This window comes from Vicugna pacos, chromosome 9 (assembly GCF_048564905.1).
Source record: "Vicugna pacos chromosome 9, VicPac4, whole genome shotgun sequence".
NCBI classification, from domain to species: domain Eukaryota; kingdom Metazoa; phylum Chordata; class Mammalia; order Artiodactyla; family Camelidae; genus Vicugna; species Vicugna pacos.
The window spans coordinates 7,907,926-7,928,168 of NC_132995.1; the positions used below are offsets into that span (position 1 = coordinate 7,907,926).

Consider the following 20,243-nt stretch of genomic DNA (forward strand, 5'->3'; position numbering starts at 1 on the left):
AAAGCTCATACAGGGGGAGGGTAGAGCTCAGTGGTAGGGCATGTGCTTAGCATGCGTCAGGTCCCGGGTTCAATCCCCAGTTCCTCTATTTAAATAAATAAACAAACAAACAAGCAAGCAAATAAATAAACCGAATGCCCCCCCAAAAAAACCTCACACAGATCTGGGTTCAAATCTCAGCCCACCCACTGATTACCCACTTACCCACTATGTGGGAAAAATAATCCCTGCAGGATTATTCAAAGAGAAATAAGAAATTGCTTAGCACACGGTAAGCTCTCAGTAAACTTTGTCAACGTTCCACTTGACTCATGAAATAAAGAGCTGAACTTAATTCCTCCCCCAACCATGGGGAGCACACATTAAAATGACCTGGTCTTTACTCCGACTTCTTTATCCACTTATAATGTGCCCGAAGAACTAGATTTTTAGTCATAAACCATTAGAGTTACAAGAGATCTGGAACATGTTTGTCCCTCCTCCATCCTGACTTTACAGGCAAGAAACTTGCAGACTGGAGAAATTACAGAGACTTGTCCGAGAAGCTGAACAAAAGAAAGTAGTTCTTGACTCTTGGTTGGAGGCTTCACCTACAGCACAGGGTCTCTCTTTACCTCTCATCAGCAAGGGGGAGTGCTCAAAACTTACAGCCCCAAAACCAAGTCATATAGTCTTACAGTACTGGTATCATCTGCCATCTTTCATCTAGAAGCTAACAAGTTCAAAACACTGCAGGTCCCATCATGTGAGAATCACCCTGGTCTGAAACCTCAATGTTCAGAATGAGAGGAGGAGGCCTGTCTGCTCCACAAGAGCAGTCTTGGGACCTTGGAGCTTTTCCAAGGTAGGATTCGGCTCAATGTGCTTCCAGAGTTATCCATCTAACTATTTTGTACTCATTTTACTATCTCTCAACCCGAACACACACATGCCCAAGATGGGGAACAAATGTTTACAATCCAAGCAAGCCTTATCTAAATAGAAAGTGAGGCTTCATCACCTGAAGTCCAGGCTGATCAAATACCCACGTGGTGTGCCCTGATTGCCTCAGAACTGCTTTCTTCATGCTCCAGAGGAGACCATCAATTTGGAAGGCAGGGGCCACATCGCCCACAAGTCCAAACACATAATCTACATATTCAGTAAGCTGTTAATGATTTGGTTTCCCAAAGGCCTGAGTATTACAGGAAAATACTTTCTTTACATGGTTCATTTCCTACCAATGAATAAAACAGTATTTTCAAAATGCTATGTTCTCTCCTCCTCTCCCAAAACTTACTCTACAAATTCATGCTCTCCAAGATTGGCAAACGTGTATCCATGGTAGCCAAAAACATCTCCTGTAAAGAACTTGATGCTATTTTTGTAACAGATCTGGTCAACTTTAACTATGACATCCCTGGAGCAGCAAGTCAGACATACCTGCAGAAAGAAAGAAAGTGGCTGGGTATGAGTTGTGCAGACTGTGAATCACTGCCCTGATGTCTAAATAAATCTTAATGAACAGTCTCTCTGGGCATGTCTAGAGCCAGTTTCAAACTGGTACAACAGGTTCTTTGGATCCTATGGTTAGAAGACAAAAGAAAAGTTGCAAGTTTCAGTGTGTAGAAAATGTAAATCATGAGACCATCACTTCATCTTCTGCAACCAAAACGAAATGTGTTTAGCTATAAAGTAAAAGCCATCCAAGGAATTTGTTTCCTCTAATCCAGGAACGTATATAAACCACATTTCATAGTTTTCATGAAAAGGAAAAGAACAGGCTACAGCGAGAAACAAAACCATTTTTAAATTTACCCAAAGGTCATGTTTAAATACAAGGGCATTTTTCCCCCTTCTTTTGACTGATAAATTTAAGATAAAGAAGATAAACAAGTCCTGTTGAGATTATTTTTCCACAGTTTTCGATGTGAAACTTTATCTGAATTTAAGGACAAAAGAAAAGGTTACAGACCAAGTGACCTCCCATTCAGACTTAGACAATGAGCTGGTGATTCACTCGGTGCAACTATCAGTGTTGCTCTGAGGCCTCTAGGTTGTGTTCCAATAAGTTGAGGTAGTGGAAATGGCTAAGTTTTACTGCATAAAACACCATCTTCTCAGGAGAAGCTTTGTTATCAGGGCCAAGAAGATGACTTCTAAATTGCACATGTTTTCTTCTGAACATAGTAAGTTGGAGAAGAAACTACAGGGAGGATATTTTCATTTGATAAACTTCTTTGCTGTTGTCTGGCAGTCTGAAATAACATTCACAGGGAAATGTGAGCCCCTGGCACCATTCAAAGGATGCAGTCACTCAAGGGAAAATCAAATCTAAAAGGTAAGGCAGCTACAGTTGAACATGTAATCAACTGACTAAATGGAGCCCTGAGGTCAAAGGCAAGTGTTAAAACCTACAAGGACCAGTCAAACACGGCGCAAACCTGAGGCAGTCACGCCTGCCTAGTGCACATGCATTGTATATACCAGCAATGGCCCCACGCTTCAGTTGTTTGTTTTTTTTTTAACCATGCTTCAGTTCTAATAAAGCTTCTAGTTGCTAGAAGTTCAAGGGATACCTAGAGTAAACCAAATGTGGTTACTATGGATAAAGAAACAAAGATGACATGTCCAAATGGAAAATGTTCCAATATCTGGATCTACAAAATAGAATGAATTTTTTTAACAGAACAAAATGCAAGATGATCCATCATTCCAAGCCCACATCTGAACAGATGCACATAAGAAATATAACAGTGGGAAAAACAAACTACCAAACCCAAATTCTAACCTCTCATGTGATAGGCTTTTCAATTAAAAAACAAGTAGATTATCTGTGACGAATTCACAGTTAGCCAACATTTGTTAAGCTTTTCTAGGGTACAAGGAACCGTGCCTAAAAGGTCACAGATACTGAAACCGAATTTAACTTATACTTTCACCTCTGCATAGATTTGGCAGTGAAATCAGATGAGGTTGGCTATGCCTCATCTGGCTCATGACTATAGTGATTCTGTCTCGTTATCTGCGGCAACAAGGCCAAAGCGGCTGCGTGAAAGACAGAGACACAGGGAGACCAAGATCAGGTGTGCTCTTGTAAAGACAAACACAAGCTGTAGTTTGATATTTCTAGCACACACACACACACACACACAAATGACTCTGCTACATAAGTTAATCACCAACTTGTTAGGTGTTCTGGAGAAAACGTGTGTAATAAAACGTATAGAAGCTATGTGCAAAGAGTCTGAAAGGGAGATAAGACACCAATGATAAAAGCTGGTCTTGGGGAAAACATGCCCAAAGAAGAAACCCAAAGACAGAAATCTGCTGGCAGCTGCAGCAGATTCAGCAGACTGGATCTACCTACCAACACATTCAATCTACTAAGGCAATACACTAAAACTAAAGAACAGAACAGCTCACAAATTACATGGGAAAAATCTCAGATCTGAGAGTCGAACCCTCAAGTATACATGGTATACATATAACCAGTGCTTTAATTTGCTTAGTTTCTGCAGCAGACTTTACATTCCCTATGAAACTTACAGCATCAAATTGAGTGAAAAACGACTCGGGTTTCTTTTCTATATTCTCAGTGTCCACCTTCACATCCACCATGGGGTTGAGATTCTGTGCTCGTTCCAAAGAGGCTTCAGCCCTGTTTCGGCCAACAGACCCAGCACGGACCAGGAACTGAGCTCCGGGATCCTCTGGAGACACCTAGGAAGAATTTTTTTTTTACATACTTGAATTGGGGAGGGGGGGAGCAAATGAACTTTTCCATTTTAAAGAATAACTAAAATATCACCACCTAATTGTATTACTGTCATCCCTACAGGAATGTGCCCAATGCAGACTCCTTACACACTTTCCTTCTGAGGCTTTAAAATATACGTTTAACTTTTTTTTTTTTAAACTGAGCAACAATGGTTAAAGAGCACCCCCTTGTGTTCAGAAAGAAAATTCACTCTAAACAGTCCATGCTTCTACAAAATTTGTAACTGCTAACAAATGTAACTGTCAACACGAAGAATTAACCAAATACCTACCATGTGCCCAATTCTAAGCATTCAGAGAAATATGTAAGTAGTTTAAAGGATGTAGTTCCTGCCTATAAGTGGTTTAAAAGTCAGACCAATGCAAAAATCAGACACAATTAAGAATGTTTGAAACAAACTCAAATTCAACTAAAACTCAGAAAGGAGGAGAGGCGAGCAGGGGCTGGAGAAGAGGGATATTTCACCCAGAAGACTGGATGTCGGCAGAAGAGAGCCTCAAAGACAGATGTATAATCACCTGACAGCCACCAGTGGGATTACAGATTCCACTGTTTAAAATGCATTTCTTCACACATCAAACATCTAATGTGACCATTCATCTCCATGTACGACCTCGCCACCTTCACTAAGACTGGATTCAACAGAAGTAATCTCCCTCTTCTCCTGCCAACTCTCCGCAGCAGACACTCTCCCTTACTATCTTTCCTCCAAGAAAACGAGCTGGTCCTTCCCTTCAAGGCCAGCCCTCTAACAGTAGCCTTGACCCCCCCACCCCCCACCCCACTTCCTCAGGGATCTCATTACACAGATGTTGTACATCATAGTGCTTAAGAACAAGGCCCTGGGATTCAGATTGGATTCAAATCCTGGTTCAACCACTTGAATGCGGGGACTTGAGCGAGTATAAGGGACCACATGTACAATGCGGACGGTGATAAACACAACGCACTTACTCATCACTCCAGCAGCGTGAGTCAGTATCACCTGTGCTCCGCTCCTCCCAGCTCTCCTCCTCTCTCATCAGCCATTCCAGTCTCTACACGGGCCTCTGAGGTGTGGCTGTTCTCAGGATGCCACCTTGGAACCACTCACCTTTTCACTCTGGAGAATTCCATACACCAACTCAATGCCTTCTCATTTCTACCAAAATCTGCTGTTATTTTTCAAACTGCTCTGACTGGTACTGCTTCCTGATCCATCTGAGTCATATTAAACTGCCCACCAGATACTGCCTCCTGGACATCCCACAAGCCAACCATATGCGATTGGTTGATGAGCTCACTAATCACCCATCCCATCACCAGAGCCAGAAACCTGGTCTTTGTATCTTTGACACTGCAGCCACCAGGGGAGGTGGCTAAGCGCCTGGGCTCTGCCAGGAGTCAGACTGTCTGCGTCCTGGTGGAACCACTAACTACTGTGACCCTGGGGATCCAGTATTTCACTTCCTTTTCCACCATTTCTCATCTGTAAAATAGGAATGATGCTGCCTACATCTCAGAGCTGTTCTGAGGACTAAATGATATCCTATAACTACAGTTGTTAGGACAGCGTTCAGCACCTACAGTGTCAGCTGCGTCCTTATGCCCTGCTTCCCCACATGCTGTCCTATGACTGTACCACCTAAGTATACCTCACCTCTGTGCACTTCCTGCCAACTCTCTCACCAACCGCCATCCTCAGACCCTCTTCACCTCTTACCTAAACTACTAAAGCAGCCTTCTATGTAGTCTTTGGCTCCATATCTTGTGCCAGTCATAGTCTACCCAGTAACTAGTGATCTACAGAAAGGACAAAGCTGAAGCCACCCCTCCCCCATCTGAAACTCTTCAATGAATCCTCACCACCTAGAAGAATAAAGCAAAAGCTAATAGCAGAGCTTTCAAACAGGCCTTTCCTGACTTGGACTGTACCTGCAACCTGCCCCTGCCCCCTACTACTTTGGGTTTCATACTCTAAAAACACCAAACTGCTTGTTACATTCCATTTCTACCATGCTGTTCTGTGCTAACGTCACCTGTCTAAAACACAGCTCCTCAAAACTTGATAAACCTCTACTTGTTTTTTTAAAACTCAGCTCAGCACCCCAGGAAGCCTCTCATGTCCCCCTGCCACAACTTGAGTCTCGTAGCCTGCTCTGTTTTCTGGGAAAAAAATAAGAATGAGAATCAAATCCTGTGCCTTTTTGTATCGTCAGTACCTAAAATACTTCAGGGTAGCCAGCAGATGCTCTTGGATGCTTGCTGACATAAAGAAAATGAAAAACTCTAAAGGGTGGGAACTGACATCCTCATTTTATGGATGAGCAAGCTAAGACTCTGTGAGATTAACTCCCTTACCCAGACTTAAGAAGGCGGGATCTGAGCCCAAGTCTGCATGGTTCCAGAGCTTTTGTACTACACAGCACCATCTCCCTGGGATGTTCCTAGTCAGGAAAAAAGCACAAGCAAACTGCAAAAGGCAGACCACCCGGAAAGTGTTCATGAACTCTTAAATTTATGAGCTGGGAGTCAGGCTGGGTAAATTGACTGGGACCAGGTTATATGAAGCCAGTGGTTCTCAATCCTCCCTGACTTTTAGACTTAATCTGGAGAACTTTTATTTTTAAATAACTCCCCAAATATTCTAAAGCACAGATGGGACTGAGAAGCCCTGTGTTAGGCTTTGAAACCCAGTCAGAGGAGGCAGGCTTTGCAGTGGAAGGCAAGCAGGAGGCACTACAAGTCCCTAAAGTGAAGTGGTAAGGGCTGACAGTCAGCCTGCTCACTCCAACGCTGGAGCACGAGCCCTGTACTGAGGTGGTGGCAGAACCACAGCACACACCCTCAGTGCTGTCTTCATCCCCCATTCTCAGGTTACCCACCAGATTAGGAAGCTACCACCCCACTGCAGTTTCATTTTTCTACACCAGGGGCCTCAAAGTTTTGGAACCATTCTTCCTCAGGTCTTACCCTCTCCACAACAACAAAAATCTTCCTCTGAATGGGGTGTTCTTGCCGCTAGGGGGCACTGTTCTTGGGGGAATGTCAGGGTACAGATGGTTACAATTATCTGGCAGCTTGCTTGCAGGGATTTTCTTTCCTTAGAAGGTTTTGAATTCAAGTCAAAATCCATTTGTGACTGAGATATTAAGCGAGTCAACCCATGTTTCTCTTCATATTTCAGGAGAATTAAAACAAAAAAAGATTCCAGATATTATTTTCTCCTGATACACCAGACGGGGTGAGCTTTTTAAAATGTCATTTAATGTTTACTTTTTGTCTACAGAGCCTACACCTTACACTGAGTGTGCTAGCTACTTCTCATGAGACAAGACCCCTGCTCACTGCTTAAAAGGAAAGAAAGGCACAAATAGTATCATGTGACATCAAAGACAATCTTTGAAATAGTTTACCTAAAAACAGACATAATTTCTGGAATTTGCTTTAAAAAACTATCCCAAAAAGTACAGGAGAAAAAGATAACAAAAAAGAGTAACAAAATACTGCTATCTGTAGAAGCCAGGTAAGTGGGGTGTCAAATGTTATTCTACTTTTGAATATGTTTCAAATTTCCTATAAAAGAAAACCAAAATGTCATTGAGTCATGAGAACGTAAACAAAGAAGCAGTTATTCCCATCTTGGAGAAAAGACAGGTCAGAGAAAGCAACACAGGAGTTGGGCACCACAGTTATATTTTCAGTTAAATAGCATTATATTGTATAATTATTATTAACTATTGGGTACTTATTACATGCAGGCACTGTGTTAAGTGGTCCACATACATTCTGATCCAATGTTTTACAAGGTAATGTCTGTGAAATATCTACATCAAGATCTCCTGAGATACAAATTTTTTTCCCTGAGATACCTGTTCAATGTATATATTCCAGCCAGGAAAATGATAGTAATATGATTAAATGTATTTATCCCTGAGCCTTAACCTGAGACCTTCTAAAACAGAATCCCTGGGGGTGAAAGCTACACTGTAACAATGCCCCAGGGCAATTCTGCATTTTAAATCAGTTATTCAGGGGATTTATGGGTACAAATTGGAAAACGACTCCTGTACTCCTCACAATCACCCTCCAAGGGAGACATTTACCCCACTTTACAAATAGGGAAGCTCAACAAGGAGACGCGAGTCCCCACTGGCTGACCACCTAGGGTATGGTGGAGCTGAATTCAAACCCGCTGCTGAAGCTGTCAATCTCCAATACAGTGCCCTTAACACCAGCCCTCCTCTTTCATAGCCCTGAACGGTAAGTAGGAACTCTCAAAATTTGCGAGTGTTTATACTGATGGAGGGGAGATTGTGAAGGAGAGTGATGAGGCAGCGAACATCTCACCTGTTCATGATCCAGCATGGTCAGTCCTTTCACTCCAGCCAGGATGAGATTCTTGGCGATTTCAGCCCCAAGTCCCTTCATGCCAACAAGAAGCACCCGGGAGGCCCGCAGCCTACAAGGCAGACATTGTCAATGGGATGATGGAAACAGTGGAAATGCCCCAAATCATTCAAGAACAAAATAAGACAAAAACAGGGAAATAATCTTGGTTTTCACTAATTGCACTGAAGCATCAAGGCCTCAAATCTAGGGAAAAAAGACTGGCTCCAATCCATCCTGCAGAGAATAATTCATTCAACAAATATTTATTGAGCACCTATATGCCAAGTACCCCTCCAAGGTGTGGCAATACAGTGGAGAACAGACAGACTTAATCCCTGCCCTCCCAGAGCTTGTATTTTGTAAAGGAGACAAACAAACAAAGAGAGATATATTATGTCAAAAAGTAATGAAAATCAAGCATGATATGGATCAGGAATGATGGAGGATGTCTGGGTCTCAGCTTTTCCATCACTGCTTTTTTTTCCTATAGGGCCCTTCCACTGCCAACCACAGCCTAGCAGGCAGGAGCCTTTCAAGTGACAATTCCACTTCACCAGAATGAGAGGGGACTGGGAAGAGGGCTTACTACATACAAGCAAGGTAAGTGACAGAGACGCTAGCAAGGAGCAGGCCTCTTATCACAGACTGACAGCAGCAGAGCAGCAGAGAGGTGGAGGAAGGAGGCTGTGCAGCTTTCCGGAGGCGCTCCAACCCCTTGAGAAGCAGCACACCTCAGAAGCTGTTTCCACAGAGAATATAGTGCACATATCAAACCTTCGCCATCAGAAAGGTTGGGCACCCTTGCATTTAGCTGTACCTTCTAGGCTTCTGCTGTCAGCGTTCATCTCCGAGCCCTCCCGTCACCTGGCCAACACTGCTATGTCTGGAATTCCAGGTTCTATGTTCTTTCAGTCTGAGTGATGGGGTCTCTTCCTGTTTGGCTGCTGGATTACCACACAGATACAGCTACAGTGGCCCAGCTGGCCTCTGGGAAATGTGTATCTTCAAATGTTACTAGTGGCCCCCTAACCTCCAACCCCACTAACTTCTCCTCAGGCTCTGTTCTCCTTGACGCTCCTTCAAGCAACAGGCGCTGTCCGTCGCCACCCACTCCAAGTCGGAAGACAGCTTTGAATTCTGGCTCCGCCACTTCCCAACTGAGTGACCCGAACAAACTGCACAATCTCTCTAAACTTCAGTTTATTCATCTGCAAAATGGAGATAGCAATTCTGACTTCATGTCATTTAATGTCCTTGACCACCTGGTGAAATATGTGGGCAAAACCACCTAGCACAGTCCCTGGCATTTAAGAGACACTCAATAAAAGTTACTTAACTTACTAAGCATCTCTTCAATACCCATTGTTTTAAGTAGAAAAGAGCCCAGTGACGGGTTTTGATTCTGATTTTCAAAAACAAAATCTGACAGAGAAAAAAATCTACAGTGGGCATTTAAATCCATTCCGTATGGGCTCTCTCCCATTTCCCAGATTACTCCCAAACCTGCCTTCAGTTTCCTATCTGCAGACTTTAAATCACAGCATTCCGCACCCCACCTGACATGCACCTGTTCTTCCTCTCTCTGCCCAGTCAAGCCTTTCCTCCAGACTTCAAACCCCAACTCGAAGGCCACTTCCTCAAAAAGACCTTCCTTATCAGGGCAGACTCAAGCAAGTACTCCCTCTGAACTCAGCAACTGGTCCACAGAAATGCCTCTGACATAAATCACACGCAGCCACCTGGCCTCCCCATGACCCCTACATCCTACAGACTGACTGCTCTAGAGGTTTTCTTATTCAACTGCCAACAACACTGAATATCATGTTTATGTTTTTAATCCTTAAGCATTCTAGGGGCCCTGAGACTACTGCTTATTTATGGTTCAATTACATGAAAAGCACTTAAAATAGTACCTGGCACACAGTCAGCACTTAATGAATGTCGGCTATTAGGACTCGTACTCTAATGCAGCAATTCCCTTCTAGGGATCAATCCTACAGAAATATTCAAGAGGGCACAAAAATCACGTACAGTGTGATACTCACAGCATCGTCCATCCACTTCCCTCCACCTGCACGGCCACCACCCTACTCGGAACCACCATTACTCATGTATAAAACTGGGTCTCCCTGCTTCCATTCCTGCCCCCCCACAACCCACTGTCCCCATCTCAGGTAGAGAGATCTTTTAAACCAGATGCCACTGGCCTGCTCAAACCTTTTTTTTTTTTAAGGGGGGAGGTAATTGGGCTTATTTATTGAGTTTTAGAGGTACTGGAGATTGAACCCAGGCCCTCATGCATGCTAAGCACATGCTCTACCACTTGAACTACACCCTCCCCCCCGCTCAAACCTTTCAATGGTGCCCTATGCCAGCTCCTTACCCACAGCCCTGCGTACCCTTCTGGCCTCATCTCATCCGGCTCTCTCCCTGGTAACCTGGCTACAGACAGGCTGACCTTCCCTGATCCTAGAAAACACCACATCTATGCCTGCTGTAGGACTCTGGCATTAGTTTTTCTCTTTGCTTCCTCCCCTAACTCTTCACCTGACCCATTCTTTAGGTCTCAGCTCAACTGTCACCTCCTTAGAGAAGTTCACACAGGCCACCTAATCCAAAACAGGTCCACATCTCTTCTATCCAGAATTATGCTACTTGCTTATGCATTCATTGCTTGTTCCTCCCTTAGAATGTTAGCTCCAGAAACCATGGTATCCTGAGCATCTATGACTATGCTGGGCACTTACACTGTTTCTCAAATAGCTGTTGAATTAATAGATACACCAAAAGAAACCTAAGTGTCCATCCACAGAATTACATAACCTTGGTACACAATAAAATAGCTAACACTCACGGAACACTCATTGTATGCCAACAACCACTGTTCTAAACTTCACATGTATTATATTATTCAATCCTCATGACAGTCTTATGAGCAGGTACCTTGTTATGTGTATTCTACAACTGAGAAAACAGGCACAAAGAGGTGAACTAGCTTGCACAGCTAGAAAGTGGCTGATATAACCAGCTAGCTAATGAGAGCAGCAATAAGGTAGAGTGTCTGAGCTGGTGGGCTGAGGCCACACTGGCCTGGTACACACCTACTATGGAAAACTAGGCAGCCATCAAAAAGAATGACATAACAGCAGTTAACACTTATGAAACAGTTACTGAATGCCAAAGCAATTTATATTTTAAGCAATTCTAAGCAATTTATATGTATTAACTCTGCAAAGTAGGTAGTGCTACTATTCTCATTTTACAGATGAGAAAGCTGACTGTTATAGACAAAATAATGCCCCTCCCCCAAAGGTGTCCATGCCCTCATTTCTGGGACCTGTAAATAAATCACACTATATGGCAAAAGGAATTTTGCTGGTGTGATTAAATTAAGGATTCTGAGATGGGGTTATTACCCTGGATTTTTCAAGTAGGTCTTACAAGGGTCCTTATAAGAGCGAGGCAGAAAGGTCAGGGTCAGACAAGGAGACATGCTAACAAAAGCAAAGACCACAGTCAGAGAACAGAGACTTGAAGATGCTACACTGATGGCTTTGCAGATGAAGGAAGAGGCCAGAAGACAAAGAATACAGGGGGCTTCTAGAAGCTAGAAAAACCAAGCAGATTCTTCCCTAGAGCCTGTGCAGGGAGCACAGCCCTATCAACACCTTGATTTTATTTAGCCCAGTGAAACAGATTCCAAACTTCTGACCTCCAGAATTTGTGTTCTTTAAAGCCACTAAATTTGTGGTTATTGTTACAGCAGCCAACAAGAAAATAACAAACTGAGGTGCAGAGTTCCTAGGGACCTTGCTGAAGATCACACAGCTACCAACTGGCAAAGCAGATAACTCAGGCAACATTGCTCCAGGGTTGATGCTCTTAGTTATATTGCCTCTCAGTATCACAAGTAAATGTAAAAGTACATTGTGACAGATTGTGTATTAAGTCCACCAGTGACAAATGACAGTAAATAGCATCCACAGAGGGCTCACTAAGTACCAGGCACTGAGCTGGGTACATTGCATACAGCACCTCACTGAAACCTTGATTGTGGTTCTTCACCATTTTTCTCTCAGAAAAAAGCACCCACACCCTAAATACTGCATACAATTTCTCTTCCTAAAAGGCCAAGGGCTCCACAGGCCCTGCGGTGGGCCATCACATTTCCTCAGGAAAGGATCCAGGTCTGCCTAGAGAAAGGAAAAAACTGAGGCTCAGAAAAGGTGTCCAAGCTCCCACAGCTAAGGCTCCAAATTCAGTTCTAATCAAGATCTGTGTTTTTTTTCCCCTCTCTCAGTGCCTCCCCCATGCTGCCCTGCATACAGTAGGTTCTAAATAAATATTTGCTCATTTACTCTTCCCTTTTTAACTTCTTCTGTCATGGAAATAACTTTAAAATTTCTAGGAAGGAAGGAACCTGTCTTCACACCACAATCTGAATTCACAATTCAGACTGCAAGTTAAGTCAAGCCAGTGAAGTCCACTCGTGCTTAAAAATCCTTAAGACTACCAAATTCTCATTCAAACCACGTCCATTGAGAGTCTAAGGCGTGAAAGTGAGTCATGCAAAAATCTTGTATACTTACTGAAGTAGGGCAAGCATAAAGTCCCTGAGGCCGGAGGGCCCTTTAGCATATTTGAAGAACAAGACTCAAGTAGCCTGAATGGAGGGAGCCAGGGAGGCAAGGTCAGACAAGGCAGGGCAGGAAAGGCAAGATTTTTTCAAAAGGTCTGGGTTTTATGCTGAGTATATCGGAAATCATAGGAAGGCTTTTAAGCAGGACTGCTGTGATCTGATGTTTTTCTGTTTTGTTCTGTTTTTTTATTTAAATCAGTTTGGCTGCTTTGTGGAGAATGGATTATAAAGTCAAGAGTGAACAGGGGAGGCCAGGGAGGAACTGCTGAGGTGATCTGAGACGATGGGTGTGGCCTGGACTAAAAAATGAAGAAAAATGGATGAGATAAAGCTTGAAGCAGAGCCTGCAGGACTTCCCAACAGACTGAATGTGGACAGAAAGAACAGAGATGAATAAAGAACTCCTAGGTTTCTGGTCAGTGCAACCAGATAAATGATGGGGCCGTTTGGCAAATTTGACTATTTTCTCCTTTTAAAAATACTCTCGTCTTCACTTCACAGTATAATACTCCTCATTTAAATCTACAGTCCTGCTCCACCCAACTGCCTATTCCCTATATTCACTTAAATGTCTTGTCAGAATCCAAGCTAGAACTTAAGACTGTTCCGCACCTAGATCTGCTTGGGCAAATCTGCTCCTCCATCTGGAGTTTCCACTCATCCCACTGACTTTATCTCATTTATCTCAACCTATTTACTTTCCCTTCTTTTGTTGCTGGTGATTTATACTTGTCAAATAATTGCAGCTATAATTTACGGAATGCTTTCTGTGCTAGACTCCCTTCATGCATTATCTCATTTCTTTCTCCATAATCTTATAATGTAGATTCTGTTATCTCCATCTGATGGTGTCAAAACTGAATGAAGCACAGAGAAGTTAAGACACGAACACAAGGTTAAACAACTAAGAAGTTCTGGAGCTGAGATTTGAACTCAACTGTTAACCACTATCAACTACTGCAAAAATTGGTCCTTGTATGTAACCACCAGGACTGGCCTCCAGGACCCGCTCAGTCACTTCCATGGCAAATACGTGCCTAGGGAACCAACTGAAGTGCTTTCTGAAAGGCAGCAGTGTTGGGTAACGAGTGCTTGAAAACAGGGGCTTTTCTGTGAAGTCAAAATTTCAGAGTTTAAAGAGTCCTTAAAGATGTAATCACACTCACCCCTCCTTTTTGCAGATGTGGACTGTAAGGCCAAGAAACCGTGCCTCACCAGAGGTCAGAGAGCTAGTTGGCAGAGATGGACGTCCTAGATCTTTGCAGTGTACAATCATTTCCTTTACTCAACACATGTTTTAATGTCTACACACATGCAAGCACTGGAAATTTAATATAGATCAGTCAAAACTCACATCCTAGTCACTGGACATTTATAAAGTGCTTGTCCTCATGGAGCTGATCGTCTACTTCTCTCCTCCCAGTCACACTCTCTGCTCACCTACATACGGGACAAATCACTGTCAAGTGGAGGAAGAAAAATTAGACATGCTTTTGGTATGAAAGGCAGTGCAAAAACTGCTGGAGCACACAATCTGAGAACATACACAGCTGCCAGGTTCAACACTCTCCTTTATGTTCATTTGACTGAAAGAATGAGCTTTGGTTGTGGCAAATGAGCTGCCATGGAAATAGCAGTGAACCTGAAGTTAGTGGCTTAGATTCAAGTCCTACTTCTTCTATTTACTTGGTGCGTGACCTTGAAGAGCTGGCTTCCTTCCTTGAACCTCACCCGTAAAATGGGCTAGGCACCACAGCAAGAGATACAAACTCACAGGCTTACTGGGGCCAGGCAATTCTATCAATGAATGAATCAGAGCTGATGGAGATGATGGCAAAGTAGAGCCCATGTTCTGTGTAAAAGAGGCAGCCTCTACTTAGCTCCAATCAATGTGGGGGTGTCTGATCTTACTAATTTTCAAAAGAGAGAAATCAGAAACTGAAATCTCCACATGGCGGCAGGGGGAATAGGGCTTAGGAGGGAGACACACACATTTTCTCAATTTCTCATTATGAAAAATTTCAGGAGAGGGATAAATTTAGAAGTTTGGGATTAACCTATACACAGCACCATATGTAACACAGACAGCCAACAAGAACCTACTGTATAGCATAGGGAACTATACTCAGTATCTTGTAATAACCCATAATGGAAAAGAATCTGAAAAACAGATATGTTCAAATGAACCACTTTGCTATACACCGGAAACTAATACAACATTGTAAAGCAACTATATTGCAATTAAAAACAAAAAATTCAAATATACAGAAAAACAGAAAGAATATTAACATTTTGCCCTTTTGGCCTTACCCATATACCTACATCCCGGCACTTCAAACCTCTAGCATGCAGCACCAAAAATATGACATTCTCCTTCATAATCACACTATTTATCATATCTAGAAAATAATTCCCAAATATCATCTAACAGGGATGAAAATGCAAATTTCCCCTACCGTGTAAAAGATGTGTTTGTTTGTTTTTTAAGAGGAGTTTGCTTTTTGAAAGAAGGTCCAGTCAGGGGTCACACCTTGCATCTGACACCACCTCTTTACTCTCTTACTCTAGAACAGTCCCTTCACTTGTTTTTTCCATGACATTGACTTCTGGAAGAGAACCAGGGCAGTAGTCTTGTAAAATGTCCCACATTCTGGACATCTTATCATTACCTCAATGGTGTCTTTGTTTCTTTGGTCTCTAAAAGCATGATTAGGGTAAAAGATATTTGGCAGGAACACAATGAAGATGGTGCAATGAAGTTCTTATTTCACCAAATCAGAAGACACTTCATTACTAATCACCTCCAAAGGAGACAAATGTCTTACTTCTCTTTTGCTAAAATACTACCTTGGCTTTATGAATTCTAAGTTACTAAGTTATGTCTAAATGAAGTAGATTTATTCTTTTTAATGCTCAAATTGTCCGCAATTTGGCCAATTCTCTAGATTTTTAAATGCTGGCAATTAATTTCAAAAAATTAAAACACTCTAGCCTATATGAGTTCCCCTGAAGGCCCTTTTAATTATTATTTCTCTCCTTTCCAATTCTCTGACAGTCTTGGCCCAAATCACAGAGTCAGAGGCAAAACTATAGCCAGAATGTAGAACGTCGATTCCGAGGCCACCTTCCATTTCACAAAGGAACCCCAGTCCCTGAAGTTCTCCTTAACCCTCTGGAGTTTCCTTACGGGCAAGTTAATTTGCTTTGTAGTGTTGCCTTCCTTCCTGTACAGGAGGAAATCACTCCCCTTCTTTCTCCAAACAGCTGCTATGAGACTCATTTGAAAACTGGACATGAGAGCGCTTTAATCAACTCTGCAAGACTGCGTACGAATCTGCAGATTTCAAATTATAGGTAACCCCTTCCTTCCTTCACAGGACCCTCAGCCAATCCTTTTCAGGTTCTCCACTGAGCTCAGTACATCTTCACGTCCTCAGAATAACTCCCATCTCCCAAGAATTCCAGATTCTGACTTTGATTTACAGCTTAGGCCATCTGCTCCTTAGAGCCGCCCACATCCATTCTTTATTGCTCCTCAGATCATTCATTCATTCTTAACCCTCTGATTCCAATTTAATCCTCACCAACCTTAACCCACCGTGAACAAAACTACCTACTGCCACCAACCCCTTGGATCAACTCTTCCAGTACATTTAGGATCCCCTTCCCAACCCTTTAGGACCCCCAACACTCTAATCCTTCAAATGGCAGTCCCTACATCCAATCAACCCCACTTTTGTGTTCATTCTCATCATTTAATTCCCAATCTTCTAGTTCAGATGCCTTCAAACCTCAGATGCTTGCTAATGCCTCATGATGCACCCTCCTCCCCAATCACAGAAGACCCTACAGACCTGAAAGGAACTGAAGTAGCCCCCACTTCACCCCACCCACCACGCACACACTCTCTCACCAAAAAAATTCTAGAAGCTCCCACCCCTCACACTAAATTCTCTTGACCTGCCTGCCTCCTCAACCCTTAGCTCAATCAATTCTACACTCTGTACTCAATCTCATCACATAACCACCTCCCAACACCCAGATCTCACCTCTGACCTCAACCACTCACATACCTCTACTTAGATGTGTAGTAAGCATCTAAAACATAAGTCCAAAAGAGAACTCCTGATTTCTCCCTCACCCCACCAAACCTACAGTCTCCCCATCTCGGTCCCTAAAGGCACTTCCATCTTTCCACCTGCTCAGGCCAAAACTTTGGAGGCATCCTTGAGTTCTGCCTCTCAGACCCCACACACTGAATCCTTCAACAAAGCCTGTCCCTTCTACCTTCAAATTATATCCAGAATCTAGATCTGATCCCTTCTCTAGAGTTCCAAGACACCATTATTTATGTCTCAAGCAGACTGCTGCAGCAGCCTTCTAATCGGAATCCTCATCTCCACTTCTGCCTACCTCAATTTATTCTCCACAGAGCAAGAGTGATCCTTCTCAAACACAAATCAGATTGTTACTCTTGCCCTCAAAACTCTCCAATAGGTTTCCCAGCACACTTAGAATAAAAAAGCTACTCCTCACTTCAATTAGAAAATAAATAAATACAACTACAAAGAGGTCAATTAATCAAGAGGACGAGACAATCCAAAATGTTTTTACACCTAATAACAGGGCCTTAAAGAATATAATGCAAAAACTGATAGAACTGAAAGAAATAATAAATCCATAAATACAAAGATTTGAACAAAACTCTCAGTAATCAAAAGAATGAATAGTCACAAAGTCAGTAAAGATAAAAAAATCAGTAAAGAGGTAAAAAATATGAACATTATTAACCAACTTGACTTAATTAACATTTAAAGAACAATCTATCCACGGGGAAAAAAAAAAAAAAAGCTACTCAACTCATTTGGTTCCAGCCACCCTGTGACTCCAATTTGCCAAGCGTGCTCTGGCCTCCAGGATTTTACACTTCGTACTCTCTATGCTAGGAAGGTTCTTCCAGATGGCCACACAGCTTTCTTTTCATATGGGTCTGAGGGTCAATGTTACCTCTTCAGAGGCCCCCCTGGGCACCCTATCAAAACAGCGCTTCCATCTCACCATCCTTTGTTGATCGTCTTTTCCTGCTTTTTCTCCCTAGCACTTGCATTATCTGGTATTTTATTATTTATGTTTATTGCCTCCCTCACTAGAGTGTAAACTCCATGTGGGCAAAGAGTCTGCCTGGTTCACTGACATATGCCCAGTGTTTAAAATAGTGCCTGTGGCAGGTGCTCAATAAATATTTGATCAAATCAATCACCCCTTTCAAAGACCTCATCCCCTCTGATGATTACTCCCTCCGTGGGTATGCCCAAGGTATACCCAGTCCTGTCCTCTCTGGACACACCTCCATAACTAGACACAACCTCTTCAGGTACCTCCAGTCTGCCGAGCCTCTCCGAGCCTTTCAGGACTCCCACTTGAAAAAAACCTTGCTCCAAGACTCCTCAAAAATCTTCATTCTTTCAGACTGGCCCACCCCTTAAAGGCCACAAGAATTAATGTAAGCTTCCATCTGTTCGGTCGGCCAGGCTCTCCAGCGTCCAGCAGAGAACAGGTTCCTACTACCTATGAATGAATGGACTATGCCCCACCTCCCACTTTCATCCTTTCCATGCATTCCTGGCCCCTCCTATTCCCTAAGCCCCCACCCTCGATCTAAACCCCAACATCACTCCCTTCGGGCGTCAAGACCCTGAGTCAGAATCCTCCCGACCCCCCAGGACTTCCCCACCTCCTCTTCTAGAAGCCGCCAATCCCTCGGAACGGCCCTCCCACCACCCTAGGACGTCCCCGCTTCCCAAATCAACCCCTCCAGTCCTCCCAGGAGGGCGACCATGCTCGGGTACATGATTCCCGCCTCCCCTCTTCAAATTAAACCCTTCCGCTCCCCGAGGGCCGCCAATGCCTCAGGCCAGACGCCCCCTCAGGACACTCAGCCTGAGAAGCCGCACCGGCCCTGACCGTTTCTGGGCCTCCAATCCCCAGAGACGGATCTGCCGGTCATACTGCGCCGCCTCCTCCTCGCTGATACCGCCGCCAGCCTCCTCCTTCTCCACCATGGCGCCGGCTCTCGCCGCCTGCGCTCGGGTCGGGCTCACGGCAACCGCCCGCCGGCCCCACACGCCACCAACTGCCGCCGGCTGCGCGCCCGGGCCGCGTCTGCGCCTGCGCCAGGGGCTGCGCCTGCGCAGTACCTCCTCCCCTCCGCCCGCCCCTGCAACCTGGAACCACGTGGACCTCCTTAGCCTCAAAGGCGGGCGGGCGACAGCCAGTCACGTGGTGGAGGCTCCTCCCAATACTGGCCAAAAATCCGCGCCGCTTCTGGCCCCACGAGGCTACCCCGAGTGGCCTTTTATGAGGCTATTAATTAAGCAAATATAATGGAGCGCCTGCTGAAATCCCGGCAGTGGGGGTATTGTAAAATAGAACAAAGGAAAAAATACATAAATCAGACATGCAATAAATGTTGGAAGAAAATTAAAACAAGATATGGGACTACAGGGTGACAGGAGTGGTCAGGGAAGGTTTCTTAGAGAAGGTGACATTGAGCAGAGATCTGAAGGAACTGCAGAAACAATCTACGTAGACAACTAGGAGATGGAACGTTTCTGGAACCAGAGAGCAGCAGGTGCAAAGGCCCTGAAGCTGGCGCATGCTGACAGAATTGAATCACTGTGGAGAGGGCAAGGTGGTTGGAACTGAGAGGATGGCAAGGGATAAGAGATTAAGTCATATATGAAGCAGGTGGGGAATCATGTAGAACCTTGTAGGCTAGTAATAGTTAATATGTGTTTTCCTTAGGCAAGATGCCTTTTTATTATTCATTCGACAAATACTTATCGAGAACTTGTTTGTCAACCATCGATCTCTGTACTAGGATAGAGCAGTGAAGAAAAAAAAAGCTGCCCTCTTGTGGAGTTTCAATGGGCCCTATGTGGATTATTTCTCTAACCCTTGTAAGTGCAGATAAATTCTTTAACACTCCCACTTCATAACTAAGGAGTCTGAGGTCCAGCAAAGTTAAGTGTTAGTACACTGACCAAAGTCTTACATCTTAGAAGCAGTGAAGCTTGGCTTCAAACCCAGGCTGTATGGCCCATATATTTCATCAGGAGGTTATACTACTGCTGGTGGTATGTTAAGCTCCTACTACATGCTCTAATCTTACATACTCTGTGAGCCTCAGGGATAGATCTTTTCTCCCCTTTTACAGTACAACTCTAGGACTCAGAAAACGGTAGCAATTCATCCAAGTTCAAATTATCATTCAAAAAAAATCACATTTGGTCAATGCCTACTCTATGGGTTATTGATACATAATAAATTATGAAAAAAATTTAGGGACTTACAACAACAATCAGTATTTATTCTCTCTTATAGTTTCTGTGAATCAGGAATTCAGGGGCAGTTTGGCTGAGCAGTTCTGGCTCAAGGTCTCGCATGAGGATGCAGTCAGATAACAGCTGGGGC

General features: G+C 43.6%; 1 protein-coding gene and 1 long non-coding RNA gene across 3 annotated transcripts in view; one reads left to right on the top strand and one right to left on the bottom strand.

Moving 5' to 3' along the window:
- The window catches only part of SAE1 (SUMO1 activating enzyme subunit 1), a 61,147-nt gene extending 42,206 nt beyond the window's left edge, over positions 1-18,941 (bottom strand). The window contains exons 1-4 of one of the 2 annotated variants that reach the window (XM_006208520.4): positions 18,735-18,941; positions 8,090-8,201; positions 3,529-3,702; positions 1,280-1,422 (exon numbers count right to left, since the gene is read on the bottom strand). In XM_006208520.4, the coding sequence (XP_006208582.1) occupies positions 1,280-1,422; positions 3,529-3,702; positions 8,090-8,201; positions 18,735-18,832 (527 nt within the window). In that variant the 5' untranslated portion in view covers positions 18,833-18,941. Of the gene's footprint in view, positions 1-1,279; positions 1,423-3,528; positions 3,703-8,089; positions 8,202-14,124; positions 14,144-18,734 lie in introns of those variants that run through there. The other variant, XM_072966790.1, reaches the window with a different exon arrangement.
- On the top strand, positions 7,609-13,207 carry LOC140698047 (uncharacterized). The gene is made up of 3 exons (XR_012075448.1): positions 7,609-8,002; positions 8,622-8,731; positions 12,970-13,207. It is a non-coding gene; the product is annotated as an uncharacterized lncRNA (long non-coding RNA).
- Positions 18,942-20,243: the final 1,302 nt, after the last annotated feature.